The sequence below is a fragment of the Bombyx mandarina genome, chromosome 21 (assembly GCF_030267445.1).
Source record: "Bombyx mandarina strain Sakado chromosome 21, ASM3026744v2".
NCBI lineage: Eukaryota > Metazoa > Arthropoda > Insecta > Lepidoptera > Bombycidae > Bombyx > Bombyx mandarina.
The window spans coordinates 9,404,250-9,426,799 of record NC_143227.1 but is presented as its reverse complement, the minus strand read 5'-3'; the positions used below and the strand labels follow the sequence as shown (position 1 = coordinate 9,426,799).

Sequence of the window (22,550 nt, the reverse complement as noted above, 5' to 3'; positions counted from 1 at the left end):
TAGAGAAATGCCGAGCATAGCCATCTCCATAGCTCGCTGCGCGACTTTGAGTCTTCTAAAAAGATCCCTAGTGAAGCACCACGTCTCCGAGCCGTAAGTCATCACGAAATTATTGCACACCGCAGAACCAGGCCCCTAGTCCCCGGCGGCCCCGCTATTCCTGGTTACGGTAGCGGCCATGGTAACGGCGGGGCAAGGGGTGCTAAGAATGATAATATAGGGTGAAATGAAATAAAGATGATTAATTTGAGATATTAATCAACTGGGATGAAATGAAATGAAATGAAATAAGATGAGATGATATGGGATGAAATATAATCTCAGTAAAATGGTGGTCATTTACTGAGATTTTTTCAGTGGACTTTTTGGAGGATCCCGAGAACCTACGTGGAGTGGCTTAGTTTCATTTTCCTACATTTGTGCACTTTCACAGATATTGAACGGTTAATAAAACTTCCTCCAAAAAGTCCACTAAAAAATTTCAGTAAACGACCACCATTTTTCTGATATTATATTTCATCCCATATCATCTCATTTCATTTGATTTCATCCCAGTTGACCAATGTCCCAAATTAATCATTTTCATTTCATTTCACTCCATATTATCATATTTCATAAAATTAAGAATATAAAAATAAAACATGACTTAAAAGTCTCAGTTACCAGATCATACAATCCCTTAAAAAAATGTAATTTAACAGGTGTCAGGTGTGGCGCTATGCGATTTTTTTTCCGAAAGCAAAAGCAACTTTATTATATCTCAAATATAATAAGTGTATAATCTATGTTATTATATGTAGGTAATGAGAAAAATAAACTATTCTGATTTAAATTAAATTATTTTAAGTATTCTATGAAATTACATAGATACTCAAGATCGCTTGGATACAGTACATTTGGAAGGAAAGATGTCTGCGAACTGGATAAGAATCACTCCGGGGTATTGTTCATAGACTTGTGTATTGTTATTGTTGAATAATTACTTGTTGTTTTCCTATTTTGAATAAGAACCCTTTTTTCAGGTTAAGTAAAGGAATTCATGTCATCAATCTACTCGAGTTGTCACGTTTTGAGCAATTTTTAAATCGCATCCTAGTTAAACTAAAAATGAATAATAATGAAGTATTTTCACAAGAAGAACAAGAAAAGCTCACAAAATTGTTTAAAGTCGACGAAGAAAGCTTAGTAATGAGTATTAAAACGTTGAAATATTTATTAAAAAAAATGTTGAAATTCATTTTTGTACCATTAACATTAAGAACTGATTTAAAAAGTCTTGGATTGTGTGATGAAAAAGCAGATGTTATTGTTAAAGTATGGTCTTCCGAAACCAGGCCAATCATTGATCAATTCAGTAAAGAAACTTCTAGTAAGTCACAGGATGACTTAAATTTCACATGGAAATTAAATGCAGAGCTGAGTTCTGATTATTGCAAAAAAACAAAAATCCCTAAAGCATATTTGTCACTAACCAATCATAAAGGCCATACTGAAATAGAATTGACACATTCAGAGTTATATTCCATGTTTATTAATTTTGAACAGATGCAAAATGAATTGGATAATTTATAAAAAAAATCTTGATCTAGCTATATATTGGATTGGTCAAAATTATATAAAAATATAAAATGTATATTTTTTTTATTGAAAAACTAGCATCTATTTTAATGTCCTAATAAAATGTCTTATGAGCTAAGATTATTATTCACCTATATCTATATAATTATCACTATAAATATTGTCAATTTATTTTGATTGTGGATAAGGAACAAATCAACAAAACTATTTAACAAACTACTTTGTCCTAGACAGTACAATATTTTTCATGCACAATTTCAAATACTGGAATTGTGAATATCTCATTAAAATATATACAATTAAACAATAGATTCATTAAAAATTTCAATAAAACTATCTTATGCTTCTTGGCCAATTTAATTTTTTACTTTTATTGCTTAGATGGGTGGACGAGCTCACTGCCCAGCTGGTGTTTAAATGGTTATCATAGCCCATAGACAGTAAATGCCACCACCCACCTTGAGACATGAGCTGTTTTTTTTTTTACCTATGCTGAAAGCCTTGAGAGTATATTAGCTTCACCCTAAAGTGTTGGTGAGGTCACGGGGCTCAAACCAGATTGTTGCTAACACTGGCCCTAGCAGAGCAGTGTTTCGCAGAATCTACCACTGGATCGGAAACACGACCCACTGAGAAGATCCAGCGAGAAACTCAGTGGGCTGTGTCTGAGGGTTAATTTACTCGTCGAACCCTTCGTCGCAAGCGACGGGTTCTACGAGGACGGTGACCGGTGCTTGTGGTGCCTAAAAGCACCGTTAAAGGATCGGGAGGATCCGTAATGACGTGTTTTGGGCGACGTCGACTGTTTACCATTCGATCTACAGGTTCCAGCGGCTACGACAAGAGGTTTCTCATGTGCCGCCTTCTTAAAGTGGCGCAATGATGCCGGCTGTAGTTACTTACTAAGTCAAGTTCCAGGTCATCATGGATATCCACGTTCCTCAGTGTTCCTCAGGAACCATGGTGCTCCGACGGCTATCCTGTATCGGGATTGAATAACCTGAAGGGGTTTCAAGTTAGTGCGGGCCGCGTGAGCGAACATTACGCTTGCATACGTCATGACGGGGCGTATGCAAGTTTTGTAGAGTGTCACCTTATTACGGAAGGACAATTTGTTTCGCTTGCAAAGCATAGGGTAGAGATGTCCTAATATGAAGTCGGCACGGTCGTGTACCGTGTGAATATGGGGACGGAATGTTATCCCTCTGTCGAGGGTAACGCCTAGATATTTGACCTTCGAGGCCCACGGTATGGACTAGCCAAAAAGGGTGATGGGACTAACGGCGGAGGTGTTAAGGCGCCTATTAGGGAGTGGGCTGCTCGAAGTGGTATTCGGAGGGCGACCCCTTTTGAAGAGCACCGCTGTGCTTTTCGTGGGGTTGATGTCGATGCGGCACTTCCGGGACCACTGTCCCATGGTGGTAGCTGCGGTCTGGAGTCGCCGATGCAATAACGACTTCTTCCTACACGAGTAGTAGATAGCCGTGTCATCGGCGAAGAGCGCCAGATAGGTCTCCGGAGACCGGGGTATACCTACAAACTGAGGTACGTGACGAGGGCGAGAGCACGTTCCTTCGACTCGATATCGGAACGAACGGTTCGACAAGTAGTCTCGTATAATGGGTTGAGTTGTAAGGTTCCACTTTAACTTTGTCATCATTTGTCGTCATCAATGCGTATTAATGGTGGCTTATTAACTGTTGAACATCTGTAAAAGTACATAATGTGAGAAAATGAAACAAAGTCGCTGGGAATGGCTTCACAGACTCGTCTAAAAAGTCCACTGAAGTCTCAGAGAACAACCATTTTACTGTGCGTTTATTTTATTCCATCTCATCTCAATTCATTTCAACCCAATTGATTACAATCATAAGTAAATTAACTTCATCTCATTTCGTTCCATAATATGATTTTTCCTAAGATACAATAAGTATGTATGTATGAATTTAATAAATCAGGATTTTTATTAACTCGACTCTGCCAACAACAGTCATGCAAGAAGCTAATTGCCATAGTAAAAAAAAGAAGAACATTATTTATCTGTGATTTAAATTTTTAGATGTTACAACACTGTCCTTACGTCAGAGGTTTTGGCAGCCCGCGGGTGAACTATTTTCTTCATTGTTGACCTTTCCTAAATCTAAGGTGTATTTATTTCATCACAATAAGATTTCTGGTTGTGCATTCACTATAAATCATACAAATTTAGTTAAAGTTTGCAACGATGGATTCGGAAGATGACACGAAAGACGATGTGGACTCGGGTAATGAGTCTAGTGGAGACGATGTCGACTTTGCAATGGACGTTGAAACTCATAGTACAAGGGAAAGACAAACTGAGCTTGAGGAGTATCCTTACGAGGTTTTGTCTACGGAGGAGATTGTCCAACATATGGTTGACTGCATTAAAGAAGTGAACACTGTCGTCGAGGTCAGTATGTTAGTTGTGAGCGTAAACAATGGACTAATTGAATGAGGTTACTCGTACAATGGTACACTTTGATAGAACCTTTTGTGTTGTGGACTAATTTAGTCGCAATTGATCTGACATGATATTTTTGACTGTAGGTATTGTTTATGGTTTGATTTTATTATTAGCAAACACAGTTTCTAAGAATTAAATCATCACAGGAAATCATTATTTGGCCTAATATAATCTTATGAGCCATAAAGCATTTCATGAAAGGTAAAAAAGTCATTGGTATTTTTTAGAACATTTAAAACTGTAAATTGATGACTAATAACTTTGTAATGCTGACTAATGTAATAGAACAAAAAGAGTGGCGCTTAAATAAATATTAAGCCAATACAAGTAGATTTCATATAACAAATTTTAATTCATCAAATATGTATGCAGAACAGAATAAGAAAGAATGTTATACATTCTTTTTTATAATAAAAAGCTACAGTAAGATTCTAATAACAATTTCATTTGCATATATAATTAATAGTTTTCATTGACAATGGCATTATTACGTACTATGATAATATTAAGGCCTAGAAAAGTGCTTATTGTTGATTAATATTGATTTGGAGATATTAATATGTTAACAAGTACTTATGCTTTTTTGCATTAAGGAAAAAATCTGTTTAACTAAATATTCATTAAATGAACTGTAGCAATTATGGGTATGGTTTTGTGTTTGTGCTGAAGTAGTATATCATTACAATTTCAGCTTTGGAAACAACTTACTAACGATTATGAAAAAACATTACCCCAAAAGCAATAAACGTGTGGTTCCCTGCAATCTCATGTCATTATTATTCAATAGAGTGAGAGTGATCCTACAAGCACCAGACTAGGTTCTCCAGGAAGCTAGCTGTGGGGCCAGGGTTTGAAGCATAGCCTCTCCCATTTGAGAAGCACATAAGTGGCTATTTGACCTATCTCCAAGCAGGCTTAGCACACATAACACAATCATGTCATGAGTGTGTGTAACATTGATTGCTCTATCTTTACTACTTGTAGTTCTCAGGTTGAGATGGAGTACTTGTTAGACTAATCTTCCATTGGACCACCTTAGCTCCTTAACGGATCTTTAAGATAATTTAATCTGTCATTTTTTATATTAATGGATTACATAGTTCAATGATTTTTTTAACCTAAAGCGAGAGTTAGTTTTATTTAAATTTAAAATAGTAAAAAGTATTTTTTGAACTATTAACAATCAATCTCTATTAAATATAAATTGCATTTCTGACAACAAAATTGAAATTTAAAAATGACAAGGCTCTCAGTAACATACTGATTATGTTTATATGACACTAAGAAAAATGTTAATTTGTGTAAAATTTAACATTTTGCACTAAAACTATACTAATGTTGGAATATCAACTTAGAGTTAACAATAGCCAATAAATAACACATTTTTAACTAAGAACTGAATAAAAGACATTGATATGAAACTGCAATATTTCATTTAAAAATCTTTAAAATTTGCTCTTAATTGACTAACAAAAGTGAAAGTCATCATTGAAGAAATTTGTAACACTGTAAACTAACTGTAGAGACTAAACTAACTAAGGTAAGGGATCTCTTATCTTCAGTTTTTAGAAGCTCGTCTACTCATAGGACTTACAAAAAAACTAGTGGATGTAAATAATTTGTTTGTGTTTAATAGTTTAGTTTTTGTGGTATATATGTAAAAAAAGAAAGTTTTCTTTACAATGTTAGGGACATATGTAGCTATGAAGTCACAACTATTTTACTCAGATAGTATATACAGTCAAACCTGGGTAAGTGAGAACTGGATAAGTGAGAAAACTCTATAAATGAGAGTAATAGCCAGGACCCGTCATTTTAAGCTCCCAAAACCTCTGATTCTTCCCTCATGGACCTCCGTAAGTGAGACTGCTACTTATCTATACCTGTACAAGCGACAGTCGACCTTTTTTTATTTATACTATTTAGGAGGAACAACTGAAAAAACAAATTACAAATTTAACATTGCTATTTTATGACTCATTCTTAACTTTTGTGTAACTTCCTTCCATTGTTTTTGAATTATTTTCTCGTCAATATTGAATCTATTCTATTTCGTGGAACTAAATAACTTTGTTATTTTATCGCATTCTTTTCGAATGGACACGTGTGCCTGTGTCCCGTCCTGTTTGTCGGACTTACTCACTTGATCATTAATCAATTGCGAAGGAAAATTCTGTTCTGCATAATATCAAAATGGAAAATTAAAGTACTGTCATTAAGTGATAAACTTAAAATAGTGTATGCGTTTGAATCCGGAAAATCGCGAAATGAAATTCAGAGGGAGCATTAGCGAGAAACTCGGGTTAGTGAGAAACCTCTATAAGCAAGAATGAGATTGTGCTCCCTTGAACTCTCTCTTATCCAGGTTTGACTGTACCTGTCCTTGAAGATCCCCTGATTAAGTATTAAAAATTTGGATTTATGGTGTGTTAAAAGCATAAAAAATCCTGTCAAAACAGATTCCAGCAACAACAACAAGGATCTTACTGAATCATTTCAAATGGGACAAAGAGAAGCTTATGGAACGTTTTTATGATGGAGACCAGGATCAGTTGTTCTCTGAAGCTAGAGTTATCAATCCATTCAGGAAACCTGTCATACAAAGGCCAAAGGTAAATTGTATTGCAGACTATCCTAAAAAAAGTAATTATATTACATGATTAAAAACATTTCATTACATTACCATATGTGTATATGCTAATGTAATGTATGTAATGTGAAATTAAGATTACATACACTGAAATCTTAATTTCTTATACTATATCTATCAATATATTATTATGTGAATTATAGACATAATTAAATTTACTTTTGTGATGTAATCTTGCAATTTTAGAGTCATTACATTATTTCTGACATTTTAAATAGTTTACAGTTTTTGTGATAACTAACCACTAAACTGTTATTTATTCAAATTTGAATATTGTGTTGGGAGTCATTTGGAAATATTATAATGACAATAAAAGTTTCAAGTTAAACCATAAAAGTAGTTTATAATTAATTTCTTATATCATCATTATTCCATGTTTTATTTATTTCTGTAACTACAAAGACAAATTATGAAATAATCACTGTTGTTATTATGTACAGTACTGTTTAAATGTAATACTTGGATGGAATTTTTTTGTAAATGCCAATCCTTCTTTTTGTTTTGGACTGGGCCCGATCCTCTTACGAGATAACTGGCTGTTAACGTCAATCTTAACTGTAGACTTTTTTTATTTACTGGTAACTGTGCGACTTACCCACTATAAGCTTTATGTGTCCATTATTATTTCTCTTTGCTCTGCAGAATACAGTGTTCATTCAAACGTATAGCTCATCAATGTAATAATTTTTTTTTTTTTTTTTTTTTTATTGCTTAGATGGGTGGACGAGCTCACAGCCCATCTGGTGTTAAGTGGTTACTGGAGCCCATAGACATCCACAACGTAAATGCGCCACCCACCTTGAGATACAAGTTCTAAGGTCTCAAGTATAGTTACAACGGCTGCCCCACCCTTCAAACCGAAACGCATTACTGCTTCACGGCAGAAATAGGCAGGGTGGTGGTACCTACCCGCGCGGACTCACAAGAGGTCCTACCACCAGTAATTACGCAAATTATAATTTTGCGGGTTTCATTTTTATTACACGATGTTATTCCTTCACCGTGGAAGTCAGTCGTGAACATTTGTTGAGTACGTATTTCATTAGAAAAATTGGTACCCGCCTGCGGGATTCGAACACCGGTGCATCGCTTCAACACGAATGCACCGGACGTCTTATCCGTTAGGCCACGACGACAATGCAAGGTTTTTTAAATTTTGCTGTACAGTTTACACTTTTTATTTAGATATTTCCTTACTAGTTTTTTTATTTTCAGCTTCCCAGGAGGATATCAACGTCTGGTATGGAAGAATGTGAAATATGTTTCTCAGTTTTACCAACCTCTGTAAGTTTGACAAATATTTTTAGGGGCTGAAATTGTTTTTCATTATCATTGATCTGTTGATGAATTCACGGCTATGTCCTAATCTGGAGAAATGTGGTTGAAGTTTAACTTTGTATAAAGGCTACATTGTTAATCAAATCAGAATGCATTGTTGATTAATGGCAGAAATAGAATCATAACATGAACAATGTAAACAAGCTCAGTGGCCCATCTGGTGTTAAATAATACACATCACAATGTGAATTCCACCAGCCACCTTTAGAGATGTCGAAATCTTAATTATCCAATCCTTCAAGCTGAAAAGTCAGATGCCATATGCTTCATAGTAGAAACATAGAATGGTATCCTATAAGTGTGGGCTCACAATCCATCCTACCTCCAATAAATGGCAGTGACAATGAGCGATCATAGTATACTGACTGCTATGAAACTAGAAACACCGCTACTCATTCTTCGTGGAAAGTTTTAGTCGACACCACTGGGTGTGGAGAGGAGGAGTTAGAGTGTTGCTATTCTAGGCCACGCCCCTAATCTTGGTGGTTACTGTTGCTCACTGATGCTGGTGATATCACTAGCAAAGTCAGTCACGAAACTATTGGAAAGGCTTAACACCGTGTAAATTAATGCTTGCTGAAAATTCATAACCTCATTTTTTTTGCACCTTTTAGTAACATCTCGGCAATGTAACACTTCTCACGCGTGGTACGGTAAATAAGTGATGATGGCCTCGTTTCAAACGGGGTCATTTTTAAGCCACACACACGTGTATTTATCAATTTATTAAATTATCGAAGATTAGATCATACATTTTGAAGGCGCTTAAAAGCCCTATAGTTATTGTTCATTTTCCAATTTCCATTTGATGAACATACGACATTATTTAAGTATATTTATATTAATTATTTTACGTTTTCAGATTATGACTGGGTTGGAATGTGGTCACAGATTTTGCACGCAATGCTGGTGTGAATATTTAACTACGAAAATAATGGAAGAAGGCTTAGTGAGTAATCATGGATATGCTTCTCAGTGACTTGTGATTGTGTCAACTGCGTTACTACCGCTTTGTAGTTTATTGACCTAATATCCTGATAAGCGAAAACAGTACCTACGCATTTGTTTATCGTATTTGTTATCCTTTGTATTTTTAATTATTTTTTTTGTATTTCAGTATCGAATTGTTTTGTCTACTGGATTCAAGAAGGATTTTCTTGTATGAATTTACAGTTTTACGATTTTGTTACAGGGTCAAACAATAGCTTGTGCCGCTCACGCCTGCGACATACTTGTTGACGATGCGACCGTGATGCGGCTAGTACGAGACTCTCGTGTTAAACTTAAATATCAACACATTATAACAAATAGTTTTGTGGAGGTGATGATTTTAATTTATACCATCAAATATAGAGTGTATTGAAAACGTTCGGAAATGGAGAGGTTGTATCTGTAAACGTACCATTTCTTTTTTATGAATTATGTTGCATTGCTCATGATGTCTCTGTTGAAAATCGAAAGGTTTGTGCTGTATCTTCTCGCGAAATAAAGTGAGACGTTCTCCAAATGGCGTAAACAAACATTGCATAAAACAGTATTCATGTTCAGTTTCCTTTAAAGCAATCTCACTTCTTTATCTTATTAATTTTTCTTTCAAAGATGTTAAATTAATAACATTCTTTATCAATTTATCTTTAACATCTTTGTACATAACTTGTAATGTTGATGAGGAAATATCAACAGTAAAATAGTATTACAAATTATAATGGACAATAGAAATTTACGAGATAATATCTTTAAAATTATATAAATTATCGTTTTACTGGTGGTAGGACTCCTTGTGAGTCCGCACGGGTAGATACCACCGCCCCGCCTATTTCTGCCGTGAAGCAGTAATGCGTTTCGGTCGTCCACCCGTCTAAGCAATAAAAAAAAATGTGTGGTGTCGTGGGACACCGGATAGGAACGAAGTTCCTTATTATAAAAATATTAATTTAAAGTTCTATTCGAGGTATAAAGAAAATAAAACTGGAGGTTTCGCAACAACCCACGGTCATTCGGTAACGTGCGAACTTATTGTGGTACACTTCATTCACGGTTGTTTACATAAGAGTTAGTGTATTGCGCAAACGAACGCTCTGAGATCGTGGTCAATGAATGATAAAAAAATGTTATTTTTTGTACGTTATTACAAAGTTAAGTCGTACACTGTGTGCATTACTAATAAAAATCTTACGTTACGGCCGTTTTTTCCCGGTTAGGGTACCCCTCCGCATCGTTTTGATGCCATATTATTAAAGATAGATGTTTTTGTTTTTGTACTGAAGAGTATGAGCAATAAAGAGTATTATTTTGTAACGTGGTGTCCGCGTCGACAGTGCAACCGGCTGCTGCGCTGGTGCCCGTCCCCGGACTGCAGCAACGCGATCAAGGTAGCGTACGTGGAGGCGGCGCCGGTGACGTGCCGCTGCGGACACACGTTCTGCTTCGCCTGCGGAGAGAACTGGCACGATCCGGTCCGGTGCTGTTTACTGAGGAAGTGGATTAAGGTCAGTGATCCTGAAAATCTACGGAGGGACTTTGATTTCCTCTGTATTTTGTAAAATATGTTCCGTGGGGAGTGCTCTGAGGAATTGTTTGAGACTTGTGGAGAGTATTAAGCGGTGGGCAGCGACCTGGTTTGGCATTGCTGAAGTCCATGGGCGACGGTTACCATCACCATCATCAGGTGTATGTATGCTCGTCTGCCTACTAAAAGGTAAAAAAAAATAAAAAATATAAAGATAAATTTATTGGCTTCGCCTGCGTTTATCTATCTATTGTATGTGTCAACGGAACTTTTCTACGTAATTTTTGCCAACTTCAAAACGAGTGATTAACTTGAAAATTTGCACACATGTCAAGAACCGATAACAATAAAGTAGTTTTATTATTTTAGCTTAAAGACAGATCACCAGGATTTTGAAAAAAATCGATATTTTTTTGTTATTTAAACGTATTTTTTTTAGGTTTTGAAACATTCAATTTCAAAATGTTTAAAACTAGATTAACTATAAAGACAAAAGAATGTGTTAATATTAGGTAACTATAAAAAAAAAGTATATAATAAAATACAGAGGGAATTTATTTATAGAAATGCGACGACGATTCGGAGACCTCAAATTGGATAGCGGCTAACACGAAGGAGTGTCCCAAGTGCAACGTCACCATCGAGAAGGACGGCGGCTGCAACCACATGGTGTGCAAGAATCAGAATTGCAAGGCCGACTTCTGCTGGGTGTGTCTTGGACCTTGGGAGCCCCACGGCAGCAGCTGGTACAGCTGTAACAGGTATGATGTCTTTATACAGTAAGCTTGCTGTTAACTGCATAACAATTGTCTCTATTTTTATTAAAAAAACTAGCTGATCCGGCAAACGTTGTTTTGCCGTATATAAGATTTCTAGGGAATTTCTAGTGTAGAAAAAAAAAAACTAACTTATTGTAAGTGTGTAAGGATGTGGCAAACGAGTGAAAGAGGCATGTAGCGCTGTGAACGATGAGGGAATATAAAAATAACAAAACCTCATTCAACCACATAATACCTCAATATAACAAAAAAAATATGTCCAAAAAATAAAAAAATAATGCTAGGGGTGGACAACCCTTATCACTTTAGGGTGGGAAAATAGACTGTAGCCGATTCTCAGACCTACTGAACATGCATATAAAATTTCATAAAAATTGGTAAAACTGTTTCAGAGGATTATGGTAACTAACATTGTGACACGAGAATTTTATATATAAGATATTATTTGAGAAATTCTCTACTTGATATTAAAAGTCTCGTTAGAACGGTTAAGAAACGAGTACATCAGGCGTTTCACCTTTAGGCAAATACTACTTCCAAGTAGTACTTACTATACAGAGGCTTCAAAAATTTTGATGTTGCCGAGATCTTTTTTCTGGTGGTAGGTCCTCTTGTGAGTCCGTGTGGGTGGGTACCACCGCCCTGTCTATTTCTGCCGTGAAGCAGTAATGCGTTTCGGTTTGAAGGGTGGAGCAGCCGTTGTAACTATACTTGAGACCTTAGAACTTATATCTCAAGGTGGGTGGCGCATTTACGTTGTGGATGTCTATGGGTTCCAGTAACCACTTAACACCAGGTGGGTTGTGAGCTCGTCCACCCATCTAAGCAATAAATAAAAAATCTTAAGCTCCTATCCTTATTACACGTGACTTAATGACAGATACGACGAGGACGAAGCGAAAGCAGCCCGGGACGCACAGGAGCGATCCCGCGCAGCCCTACAGCGCTATCTGTTCTACTGCAACCGGTACATGAACCACATGCAGTCGCTGCGCTTCGAGTCCAAACTCTACGCCTCTGTAAAAGAGAAGATGGAGGAGATGCAGCAACACAACATGAGCTGGATTGAGGTTAATACTGTAGAATAGGGATCGCAGCGCATAAAATAAAACTTCCACTGTTCCAAATTCTTCTGTTATAATAATAATAATTAATAATTAACACTTGTATTACGTCTTGCTCATTTTTCAACCGTTTTCGCCATCTTCTAATTTTCTGTCATTCTGTCTGTCATTCTCTTCTCCCTTTCTTTCCGTTTTCTCTCACTCACATCTTAACGCTCCGTTCCATACTCTTTTCATACGTTCCGTTCTTACCAATCCTACAATACTGATATTCTTGTCATAATCTCGCGAAGTCTGTACTCCGAGTTGTACTCATATTGGGTTTATAGTTTGACCGCTGGGCCGCTGGCTCCATGTGAACCGTCTAGCATTTTAGGTATTGGGTTGAGTAATCGCTAAGAATGGTGACAAGATTAAGTTTAAAAAAAATGTGGACCCGATTACTAGGACAGATGGAGGAGACAACAGTAATGGATTTAGATAGTTATGGTCTCATCACTATAAATTCTGATGGGACAGACCAACTATTAACATATACATAATAACATTTCAATGCTTTGCACTGACACTATTTGAAAAACTATTACTAAAAATAGTTTGTTATATTTAAAGTTACTGTACGAGTCATGTATCGTAAAGGGCACGCGCGCATTCACATCAGCACTTTTACGTCGCTTTACTCAAACCGTGGTATAAAGTGCCAGTACACGTTCAGCACTCATATACAGCGGTACTCACCACGTCAACATACATAGATAGAATTACTTACTTGTTAGCCAACTATATAATAAACGCATATTCTTTGACTATCAGTGATTTCTTCCTATCTGAATCTCAAGTTGTGTACGCCACATTCAGCTAGCGCATACAGTTACTTACAAACGCCCCTCGTTTCACAGGTCCAATTCCTCAAGAAAGCTGTAGATATTCTCTGCCAGTGCCGACAAACGCTGATGTACACGTACGTGTTCGCGTATTACTTGCGCAAGAACAACCAGTCGGTCATATTCGAGGACAACCAACGCGACTTGGAGTCGGCGACCGAAACGCTCTCTGAGTATTTGGAGCGGGACATAACTAGCGAGAACCTTGCCGATATCAAGCAGAAGGTTCAAGATAAATACAGGTAACTGTTTAATTTATTATTCATTAGACGATCTGAATTTGTACGGATTATACGAGCCCTTGTTGTAGTTATTTGTGGCCGGGGTGGCTTATGTGCATTATTTTTTAAAACTGCCAACAATGCTAGACGAGTTGGTGGTCAACTTAATTGATATTGACTACTGCCGCTTATAGATATGGGGATAGTTAAGGCACAACGCACAAATAGCGACACAGCTTACCTTAAGGCATTAATATTTAAACAGTACGTTTTTAAAATTTATCGAAATTTATATTAATTCAACTTTTGAAAATTATGAGGGATTCGTGAATGTAATAAAACGATTTTGGTGAAAATAAGATGTGCTTACACTGTCAATATTTATTACGAATTGTACAAAATGTTTCAATAAACTTGTTACAGATACTGTGACAGTCGGCGAAAAGTGTTATTAGAGCACGTGCACGAGGGATACGAGAAGGACTGCTGGGACTACACAGAGTAAACACATTGCCTCTCTATAAACTGTGTCGCGGGTCGCTATCCTGCACCCGTTTGCACTTAAGGCTGATTTACACAAGAGAGCTTCTCATCTTGAATTATTCAGAAACGAGTATCAATCGGATGATAGTTTAAAGATTTTGGCGCTTCGAGAAGCAGAACTTGTAATGTTTGTTCCCACGACTAGCACTGCTAGTGTCGAAGAAAGTTTTACGAAGAAGTTTATGAAGAGATTTATATCTAGAAGAGAGTTCTTTTTGTAAATCAGTCTTCACGCAAACTCGCGTGCGTTGTACGGACACAAAATAGTGTCATTGAAATTTGTTAAATTTTCGATAACGTGTGACGTAATTGCTCGCTAATGCACGTATTTTAAAAGAATCTTAATTTTTTTTTTAATAAAAAGAACACAAGTTCTACAATTTGCGTCTAATCGTTTCAATGAAAGCTGCGACAGTCACGGACGTGTTGCCAATCTACGACCATGACAATTTTTGTAAAAAACGTCATAATTTCAATTTCTAGAAAATTAAATTATATATACATTTATATATATATCATAAAATTAATACAATATTTGTATAATAAATCATTATAACACTTGTCCAACTAAAATCCTTTTGACTTCGAAATTCAAAAGGGTACAGTGATTGCGTTCAACTAGGAATAGTAAAACTAGGTACATAAAAATGTCACGATACACTACTAACGCGAGATGTGTGTGCAGTATGATTTTAATAGTCTAAGATCTCATAATGATAACTTTTAATCTATAAATTGCACCAAATTTTAAATAAACACGAAATAAAAACAGATTCGACATTGAAAACTATTTTTTGGCAATATTGCATCCATTACGTTAGTTTACGTTCTATCGTTGAAAATTCAATTATTCTGTAACTTCATAGTTGAATATTTTATTTAGAGTAAAACGCTTGCGGTCATCGTCATTATGAGTAATTTCGGTGGATTTCTCGATATCATTTTCGAATAAGATACTTAGATGTAAATGTAATTTAATGATAGTAACTACACTAATCGCTGCACATGATTGCCGTTTATTCACGGACGAAACATTTGTAATGTAATTCGACAGATGCTTTAGTGTTTCAGTGTAATGTATAGATTATTATTAAACGTCGATACTTTAAGTTTCGCGTGATCTAGTTATTTTAATGTGCTTTTTTTTTTAATTACATTAATATGACCTGATTTTTTATATATTGAATATATTACATGGTGTTTGTTTAGTTTTTAACTGTAATTCCCAGCTTCCATATCTGATGAATTAGCGAAAATATTAGGTCGAGGGTGACGAGGAATTCTAAATTTAACATTTAAACTTTTGTTTCATATTGTTAGTTGTGATTAGAGGTTTTTATTCTGTGGTCGGCTTAAGTTTCAGCTCCGTGAAGATTCCGTTTCCGTGGTGGCTAAGAGCACACTCCATACTATAAATAGAAGCATCTTTTATTTATAATAATAAAATTAAACATTAACTATTTGTAGAATAAATACAGCTTTATAAAGCTTTATCTGGCTTACGCACTCTTTCTCGGAAATTTTATTTTTATTAAAAAAATCCGTCATCTTTTGTAAAATAATTCGCGTTCCACAACCCTGTTAATATAAAAGTGACAAGTCAGTTACATATATGAGTCTTATGAGTCTGTAGCACTGCCCGTAATTTAATCTATAATATATGAATAAAAAAAAAATTGAATGGTTAATTACTATTTCTATCTGTAAAACGATTCTCCTTTTTGTTTAGTAGCTATTGACGAGCTTTATTGTTATTAGTAAAAGCAATTTGGAAATAGTTAGAAATAGCTATGATACAAAAAAATAATAAAAATTGAGGTGTCTGTGATTATAGGCGAAGTTTGATCATTGATCGTGAACTAGTATAGACAAACAAATCAGGAGGCACAAGGTCGGATCAACTTGCTTGCAAAATCGCTTTTTTATTCGTGATATTTTTCGTCTCCTTCTCGGGACTCTACTGGATTTCGACTTCTAGACTATAATTAATAGATCAAAATTTTAAACATAATATATCATTCTGAAATTGTTCGCATTAGCATAAATCACAATTTGAAATTAGAATTCGAAAAGTTGAAATATAGGATATCCGGTTTTATGTCTCGTAAATTCGAGAAAGTGTATGCTTGTTGAGTGTTCACATAGTGAAGGCTCCGTTCAGGATAGATGAGGTCCTCAAAACAACAGGCTCGCTAATCAGATTATAACCAAGAGGATCCATCCGACACACATACTGTTGTACATATAGATGCTGTATAGATATTTATATGGTTAAAGACGTATGTCGTAACACCTGAATGTATTCTAGGGCATGTATGTGTGTCCGTGTTACGGGCACTTTGTCTTAATACTAAGACGGTAATAAAAATAGTATCATTTAATGTTTTTTTTTATTACCACCTTGCAATCCTACATCCTCCTTGCATCCCTTCCTTTCAAACCTTAGTAATTGTGTCACTAAGTCAGAAATCTTAAACTGAGTTGGGAGGCTTATACACACAATGTCAATTAATTTAGAACATGTAAGCAACGTGTCTAAGTAATCGAATACACTAGCTCTGTATTTTAATTTCCAACGAAATGTAAAAATTGAAATTGGGCGACACGCGGGAACCATGTTCTCCAGCAAATGCGGTACGCTTTCGGCAGCAATGGAACGTAAACCATGTGTTCCATTGCTGGCTTACGATAGAAGAATTTATAGAAACGACAAGTAGTATTCTCAGTATCGAATCAGTAATGAATATTGTTTCCTGATTTACGCTGTGGCAACAGTATCCTCAGTATATAATCTGGTTTAGTATTTTTTTTAATTGTGACAGGGACGCTCTGGCGCCTTCGCCTTCAAGACCCAGTACAGCATAAGGAATGTGGTTTTATGGTGAGTTTAAAATCGATACACAATAAAGTAAAGTTATATGAGTACCGTTTATGTAAACGAGTAAAGTTATTTTAAAGTATGAAGTAATAGCAATATAGTGCAAGTTTAGAGTAGTAGGTATTTCGAGTATTAATATCAGTACAAGTGTAGTAAGCATTTTAACTCTATTTATATTTGTAGGGAGCTAAGTGGATAATAGTAGAATATTTTTAAAGTCGTAGACACAATTAAAATTATTTATACGGTTTATTAATATAATATTCATTCATTTTATTATTAAGGACGTTTCGAATACCTGAAAGAGGTTTCGTGGTCACATATGATACGAGGTGCTATGAGTTGATATATGATTACTGTGCTAATTAGTCAATAACGACTAATTGATCGTCTTGGCCTAATCGATAAGAAGCTAGTCGTCATACTTACTATAAATTTGAAACAAATTGTAGGTACTTAGTCCGCATGTCTCAAGGTGGGTGTCGATTTTCAGGTATTGATTTATATGTGCTTCGGTAACAACTTAACACAAGGTGGATCGTGAATTGATACACCCATTTACGAAAAAAAAAACCTAAAAAATCGAAAAATAAGAGATATAGATATAGTGGTTGAACTAAATAGCGTAAGAGAGAGATAGAGATGAGTAAACTATCATAAACTATGTTGCACACCAAATTGGAGATACACATTACATTGTAGAGAGATATACATTGTAAACGAATGGGAGTAAGCCATGTGTGAAGATTGTTTATAACTGTTAATTTTGCAAATGAACATGGGCTTGCGACGACGTAATAAACACTTCATGTAAATCCCAATTAATTGACATAAAGAAGATTCATTTAATGTTTTTTTCAGGCTGGGAATGGATCGTGATAAAATTGACAAGTGAGTTGACTGCCGATTATCGATAGATAATTTAGTAATGTTGTAAAGTTTCATAAATTATGGAACTTCAATACATATATGATTTTTGTAATTAATAAAAAAAAAATATGTAGAAAGGTTTTTTGTTAGTGAAATAAAATCGTTAATAAAAATGAAGTTTAATTGGGTTCGGTGCTTTTAGTAGACAAAAAAATGCAGATTTTAGTATTTCTGTAGTTAGCGCTGACGATTATCTATCCGGCTATTATTTCGATCGTGAAATAAGGCATTAGGCATAAAGAATATTGACAGGTCGTCATTGTCTAGTCTCTAGAGACTCTTGACCTATGTAACTTTTAAGTGGAGTTAAGTTTGCGATTTAAAAAAAGCATTCCTTTCATTATTAAACTTTTTACTTTGATTTAATTTGTTTTCTTTAAAATTAAATCGTAATGTGGACTTAAAGAAATGTTATAAATATCCATTAATTTTATTGTTTATTACGACGATACTTTTTTTTTCATACATGAGATTTCCGCACCTAACAGGCGGGTGGGAAATGTGGCTCTGGACGGTCTGCAGATTTTTGGAGCAGATCGCGGGCCAATGGATACTTTTAGGGCCCTACTCACCAAACGACTCCTCTTGCATTCTCTCACCGGCGTCCGATCTCCGACCGACGTCAGAACTAAGGGCAGAGTGGGGGGTTCTCGCACTGAACATTAGCTAAGGCAACGAGATATCGTTTCGGTACAGACCTTACAGATCCCGCATCGCCAAGTCAGAATGCAAAGCCAGACTCGCGGCGTTACCGTGAGGACCCCCGACCGGCTTGTCGTCGAGGTCATCGTCGACGACCAACGGCGCCGATCTCCGCGATGCAGCGTCAGGTCATTTTTTTTATTTTATTTTATTGCCGTTGTAGGCAGACGAGCATACGGCCCACCTGATGGTGAGTGGTTACCGTCGCCCATGGACTTTAGCAATGCCAAGGGCAGAGCCAAGCCGCTGCCTACCGAAACCATCCGGGTGCATCGGTGTCGTTGGTGTTCCGACATACCCCGTTGGGTCAGAACCACCCTTCTCGGTCGGAATGCGTTACACTTGCCGATCGGGTAGCCCAAATCCCTGTAGGCCATGCCACTTGAGACTATGGCTTGCGATATGCCCATAACCTAACTTTTTATCTAAGTATTATTGTGGTTGCTTAGTTTTTGATGAAAAACTATTAAATTACTTTTAAATTGTCAGTTCTTGTCATTTGTGGCCATAATACGTGAAGAGCCAACCATAAATTGATAATGATCACGATATATATTCTATGCGGATTTAGGCAACAGCGATCTGCTTCTTCTTATGGGTCGTTTCTGATGTGCAAATATTGGAAACATGAAATTTCGCATTGTATTTGGTGTTACAAAACTATTAAAGATGCTAGGTTGTGTGTGGTCATTTAAATATATAAATAAATAAATATTTACTAACAATCACGCCACGTTAACTGGTCCTGTGGTAAGTTCGTAAGGAACTTGTGTTACAGGTACCAGATAACGGAAATAAATGTAATATATTTATTATACACATACATATATTTAATATACATCCATAACCTTGGAAAATACATTTTTATATTTATCATACAAATATCTTCCCTTGGCGGGATTCGAACCCGCGACCCCCTTGTGTAGTGACCATGTCACTTACCACTACACCAGAGGGCCGTTAAAATGGAATTAATGTTACACTAAAATATAATAGGATCTGGTTTCTTTTGCGGCAGCATAAAACTAGTTATCTAGGACTAATAGAGAAACTAAAAAAGGGTGCTACAAATCCATACAGACTAAAATAGGTGCAATACGTCAAGTGTGAAAACGAGTTAAATAAAACCAATTCTAAAGCAGTCAAGTTCTATATTTTATCATTTACTTAAATTTATTTTGTACAAACTTCAACAATATATATATATATATATTAAATACTCAATTAAATTTCTAACATTCAGCAAACTGAACTCACTTTTTGTCATAAGTATAGTTAAAATTAAACAGTACAATGATATTACAACTTATTGTCTAAACTTAATTAAACACAACTTTTTTGTGCAAATATGCCTAATAGTAGGTACAAATGTTTGGTTTGACCAACATAAATCATAATAATAAATATATATGTAATGTCCAAATCACAAACAAAAAGCAACACGGAGTGAGCCAAATTCTACTGTTGAAGTATCAGACTGAAACATCAATTTACAATCAACTTTAATACAAAATCAAAAATAAATTTAGGTTACGCCAACAATAAGTAATTATTATCCACTTTAAAAAGGTTTTTTATTGTCATATTTAATTTCGAAGCAGATACTTTATTACCTGTATGTACGAAAAGTTTATAAGATCCAAACATTAAAATGCAAAGGTTTTCATTTTAAAACGATTCGCTTCTTTATAGGTCTTATTCAATCAGTCTTCTGATGTGATAAATTTCGAATTTTAAGTCTAGAAGAATTTGTTTCACTCCACGACTGCCTATTGTTGCAAATGAAAAAAAAAAACAACGAAATAAACGATAGAATTAAGGGAATGACGTCACGCGACGCCCAAAAAGGCGAGATACGGGGTGTGCGCAACCGATGGGGGAAGAGAATTTCGTTTGTGCACTCCCCGTTAATTATTTATAAAATCATTTATATAAATATCTTCATATCATGTTTTCGCAAAATGTGTGCAAAACGATAAGCGTCTCATTTACATTTACTTTCGAAACTTGAAACACATAATGAAATGTCATGATGCACTTGATGGTAATCTGTATGATGTTTGTTTAGACATTGAAAATAATAATCAGATAGGTACGAAATTATTCACTGAAATCCTTCTGATCCGTGTTATGAGAAGCGTAAACAAGATACTCGACCCGTTAACGTTTATTGCTTAAAGCTCTTCGTATCGCTGTCTAATTGTTGGATGTCGATAGATTAGACTGGATAGATTAGGTGTTGCGACGTGCGGTTCGGGATTAACCCGGCGTTAAGCTCTCAATATTTACAGACAATAGTAGATTAAATTGACCACTTCCGAAGATAAATTACAAAAATTCAACGATTGTTTTGTTCGATGTGCTATTAATACAATACTGACACATCTATTTCGAAACTTCACTAAGCTTTGACAAATAAGGCGTCTTCAGTAATGACCAGTGTGAATAGTCGATACGATTGTGGGCCAAAAAATAAAGAATATTTTTTAATAAACTCTACCTTACGCGGTAAGGGACGTTCGTTAACTTAAGTGTATCAATTTTATCGTTTATCTTACTGCTCGTAATGGTGATCGTTTTTAACTAATTAAATTGCTCGCATAAATTATGTCAAAGTCAATATGTTACCATTATGAACGAATACAAAAGTTGAAGCAGTACCAGCCTGCTTTTCAGCTTGCTTATGAATAAATAGAGAATACATTCACTATTACTATCGAAGGACCGATAACTCAACCACACGTAAGTAGCCTCGTGTGTAAAAGGTTTCAATGTTTCGCGTCTTGTAGATTGAGCATAGTGCGAATATCGGTCCTCATACAAGAGGGATCGCTTGGAACGTCAGGAAAGGACGGCGCCGGTTGGGGAGGGGGGAAGATCGGCGTCGTTCCATCCTGATGGCCTAATGTAATTTTGGGAAAGGAAAAATTACATTATCTAGGGTTTTTTTGGGAAAGTGCGCGTTACATAAAATGGCTCGATTCCTATGATGCATATTGAATAGGACGGAAGTGAATTCTGGTACCGATTTTATAACTGATTTATTTAGCTTAAATGTAGACTACATTGCAAAAATTTTTCTAAATTTTTTAATTTGTCATCGGTGACAAGATATCCCTTAAAAAGACGCAGGCAGACGTCACATCGGTACAGTGAGAAGCTTAAAATGGAATTATTAAAACGGACAAAACTGATATGAATCGGCGCAGCCCATGCTTATTTTAAGCGTTACACTTACAATTACACTAATGCCTGGAGTATGTCAAGGCAATTTCATTACATTGGAATTCTTTTAATGTGAATATTAAACGAAGTCGAATTAATTTAATTAATACAGTGCTACATCGATAATCGGTTTGTGGCTTTATAAGGCGCACTCAGGGCCAGCGGGGTTTTGTTCAAAACGAAGTCGAAATATACCGTCACGTATTCAGATGTAACGGCTGTAATCTGTCCATTTATTTCTGGAATTACGATCGCGTTCGACACCATTTCAGGGAAGAAAAATGATATCAAACATAATCGTTGTCAATTTTTTCGGTACATTGACGTTTTAATTTAACATTGACTTAGAATTTCATAATGTAGAGTGATATTTATTAAATACAAAAATAAGCTTTTAGTTTTTCAAGTTATCCAATACCTTACAATAAATCACTATTCATTGAATTAAAAAAGGGCACCTTGCGAAAACGATTCTCTCCGGTCGATACGCTTCTCTCACTGGAATGTCTTCTGAATCGACGCAGGCTCACGAACGGATACGAATCGGAACACAGATTACGGTAAACGCGCAGACGACAGTCGCAAAACAAACTGTCACTGAAGCTTCGGCCACGCGAACACAAAACACTCCTGTCGACACTTACAACGTCTCTAATCGCGAAAGAACAACGTCCATGAAATAAACGGCGCGGACGCGCAGCGGCAAGTCGCGCCGGCTCGCGCCGCGTCGCTCGCCTGCGGCCCGCCGACGCACTCTACGTATG

At 35.9% G+C, this 22,550-nt stretch overlaps 2 protein-coding genes and 1 long non-coding RNA gene across 3 annotated transcripts; all 3 read left to right on the top strand.

Moving 5' to 3' along the window:
- Positions 1–761: 761 nt before the first annotated feature.
- Positions 762–1,708, top strand: LOC114241072 (COMM domain-containing protein 10-like). Its single transcript, XM_028171792.2, has 2 exons — positions 762–940; positions 1,023–1,708. Exons 1-2 carry the CDS (start codon positions 909–911, stop codon positions 1,570–1,572), a joined length of 582 nt encoding a protein of 193 aa, XP_028027593.2. The 5' UTR covers positions 762–908; the 3' UTR covers positions 1,573–1,708.
- A 1,936-nt stretch (positions 1,709–3,644) lies between these two features.
- ari-1 (E3 ubiquitin-protein ligase ariadne-1) lies at positions 3,645–14,527 on the top strand. The gene is made up of 10 exons (XM_028171727.2): positions 3,645–4,009; positions 6,523–6,675; positions 7,929–7,997; positions 8,914–9,000; positions 9,244–9,372; positions 10,370–10,540; positions 11,125–11,321; positions 12,220–12,409; positions 13,303–13,529; positions 13,932–14,527. Exons 1-10 carry the CDS (start codon positions 3,803–3,805, stop codon positions 14,011–14,013), a joined length of 1,512 nt encoding a protein of 503 aa, XP_028027528.1. The 5' UTR covers positions 3,645–3,802; the 3' UTR covers positions 14,014–14,527.
- A 2,288-nt stretch (positions 14,528–16,815) lies between these two features.
- Positions 16,816–17,972, top strand: LOC149500464 (uncharacterized). Its single transcript, XR_016324934.1, has 2 exons — positions 16,816–16,932; positions 17,791–17,972. It is a non-coding gene; the product is annotated as an uncharacterized LOC149500464 (long non-coding RNA).
- The last annotated feature ends 4,578 nt before the right edge of the window (positions 17,973–22,550 follow it).

Excerpts from the sequence above, each read along its gene's own strand:
- LOC114241072 (XM_028171792.2), top strand. The coding sequence starts at position 909 with ATGTCTGCGAACTGGATAAGAATCACTCCGGG. Across the intron at positions 941-1,022 it reads TGGATAAGAATCACTCCGGG|GTTAAGTAAAGGAATTCATG; the intron begins GTATTGTTCATA and ends CCCTTTTTTCAG.
- ari-1 (XM_028171727.2), top strand. The coding sequence starts at position 3,803 with ATGGATTCGGAAGATGACACGAAAGACGATGTGGACTCGGGTAATGAG. Across the intron at positions 9,373-10,369 it reads TAACAAATAGTTTTGTGGAG|TGCAACCGGCTGCTGCGCTG; the intron begins GTGATGATTTTA and ends CCGCGTCGACAG. Across the intron at positions 10,541-11,124 it reads TACTGAGGAAGTGGATTAAG|AAATGCGACGACGATTCGGA; the intron begins GTCAGTGATCCT and ends ATTTATTTATAG.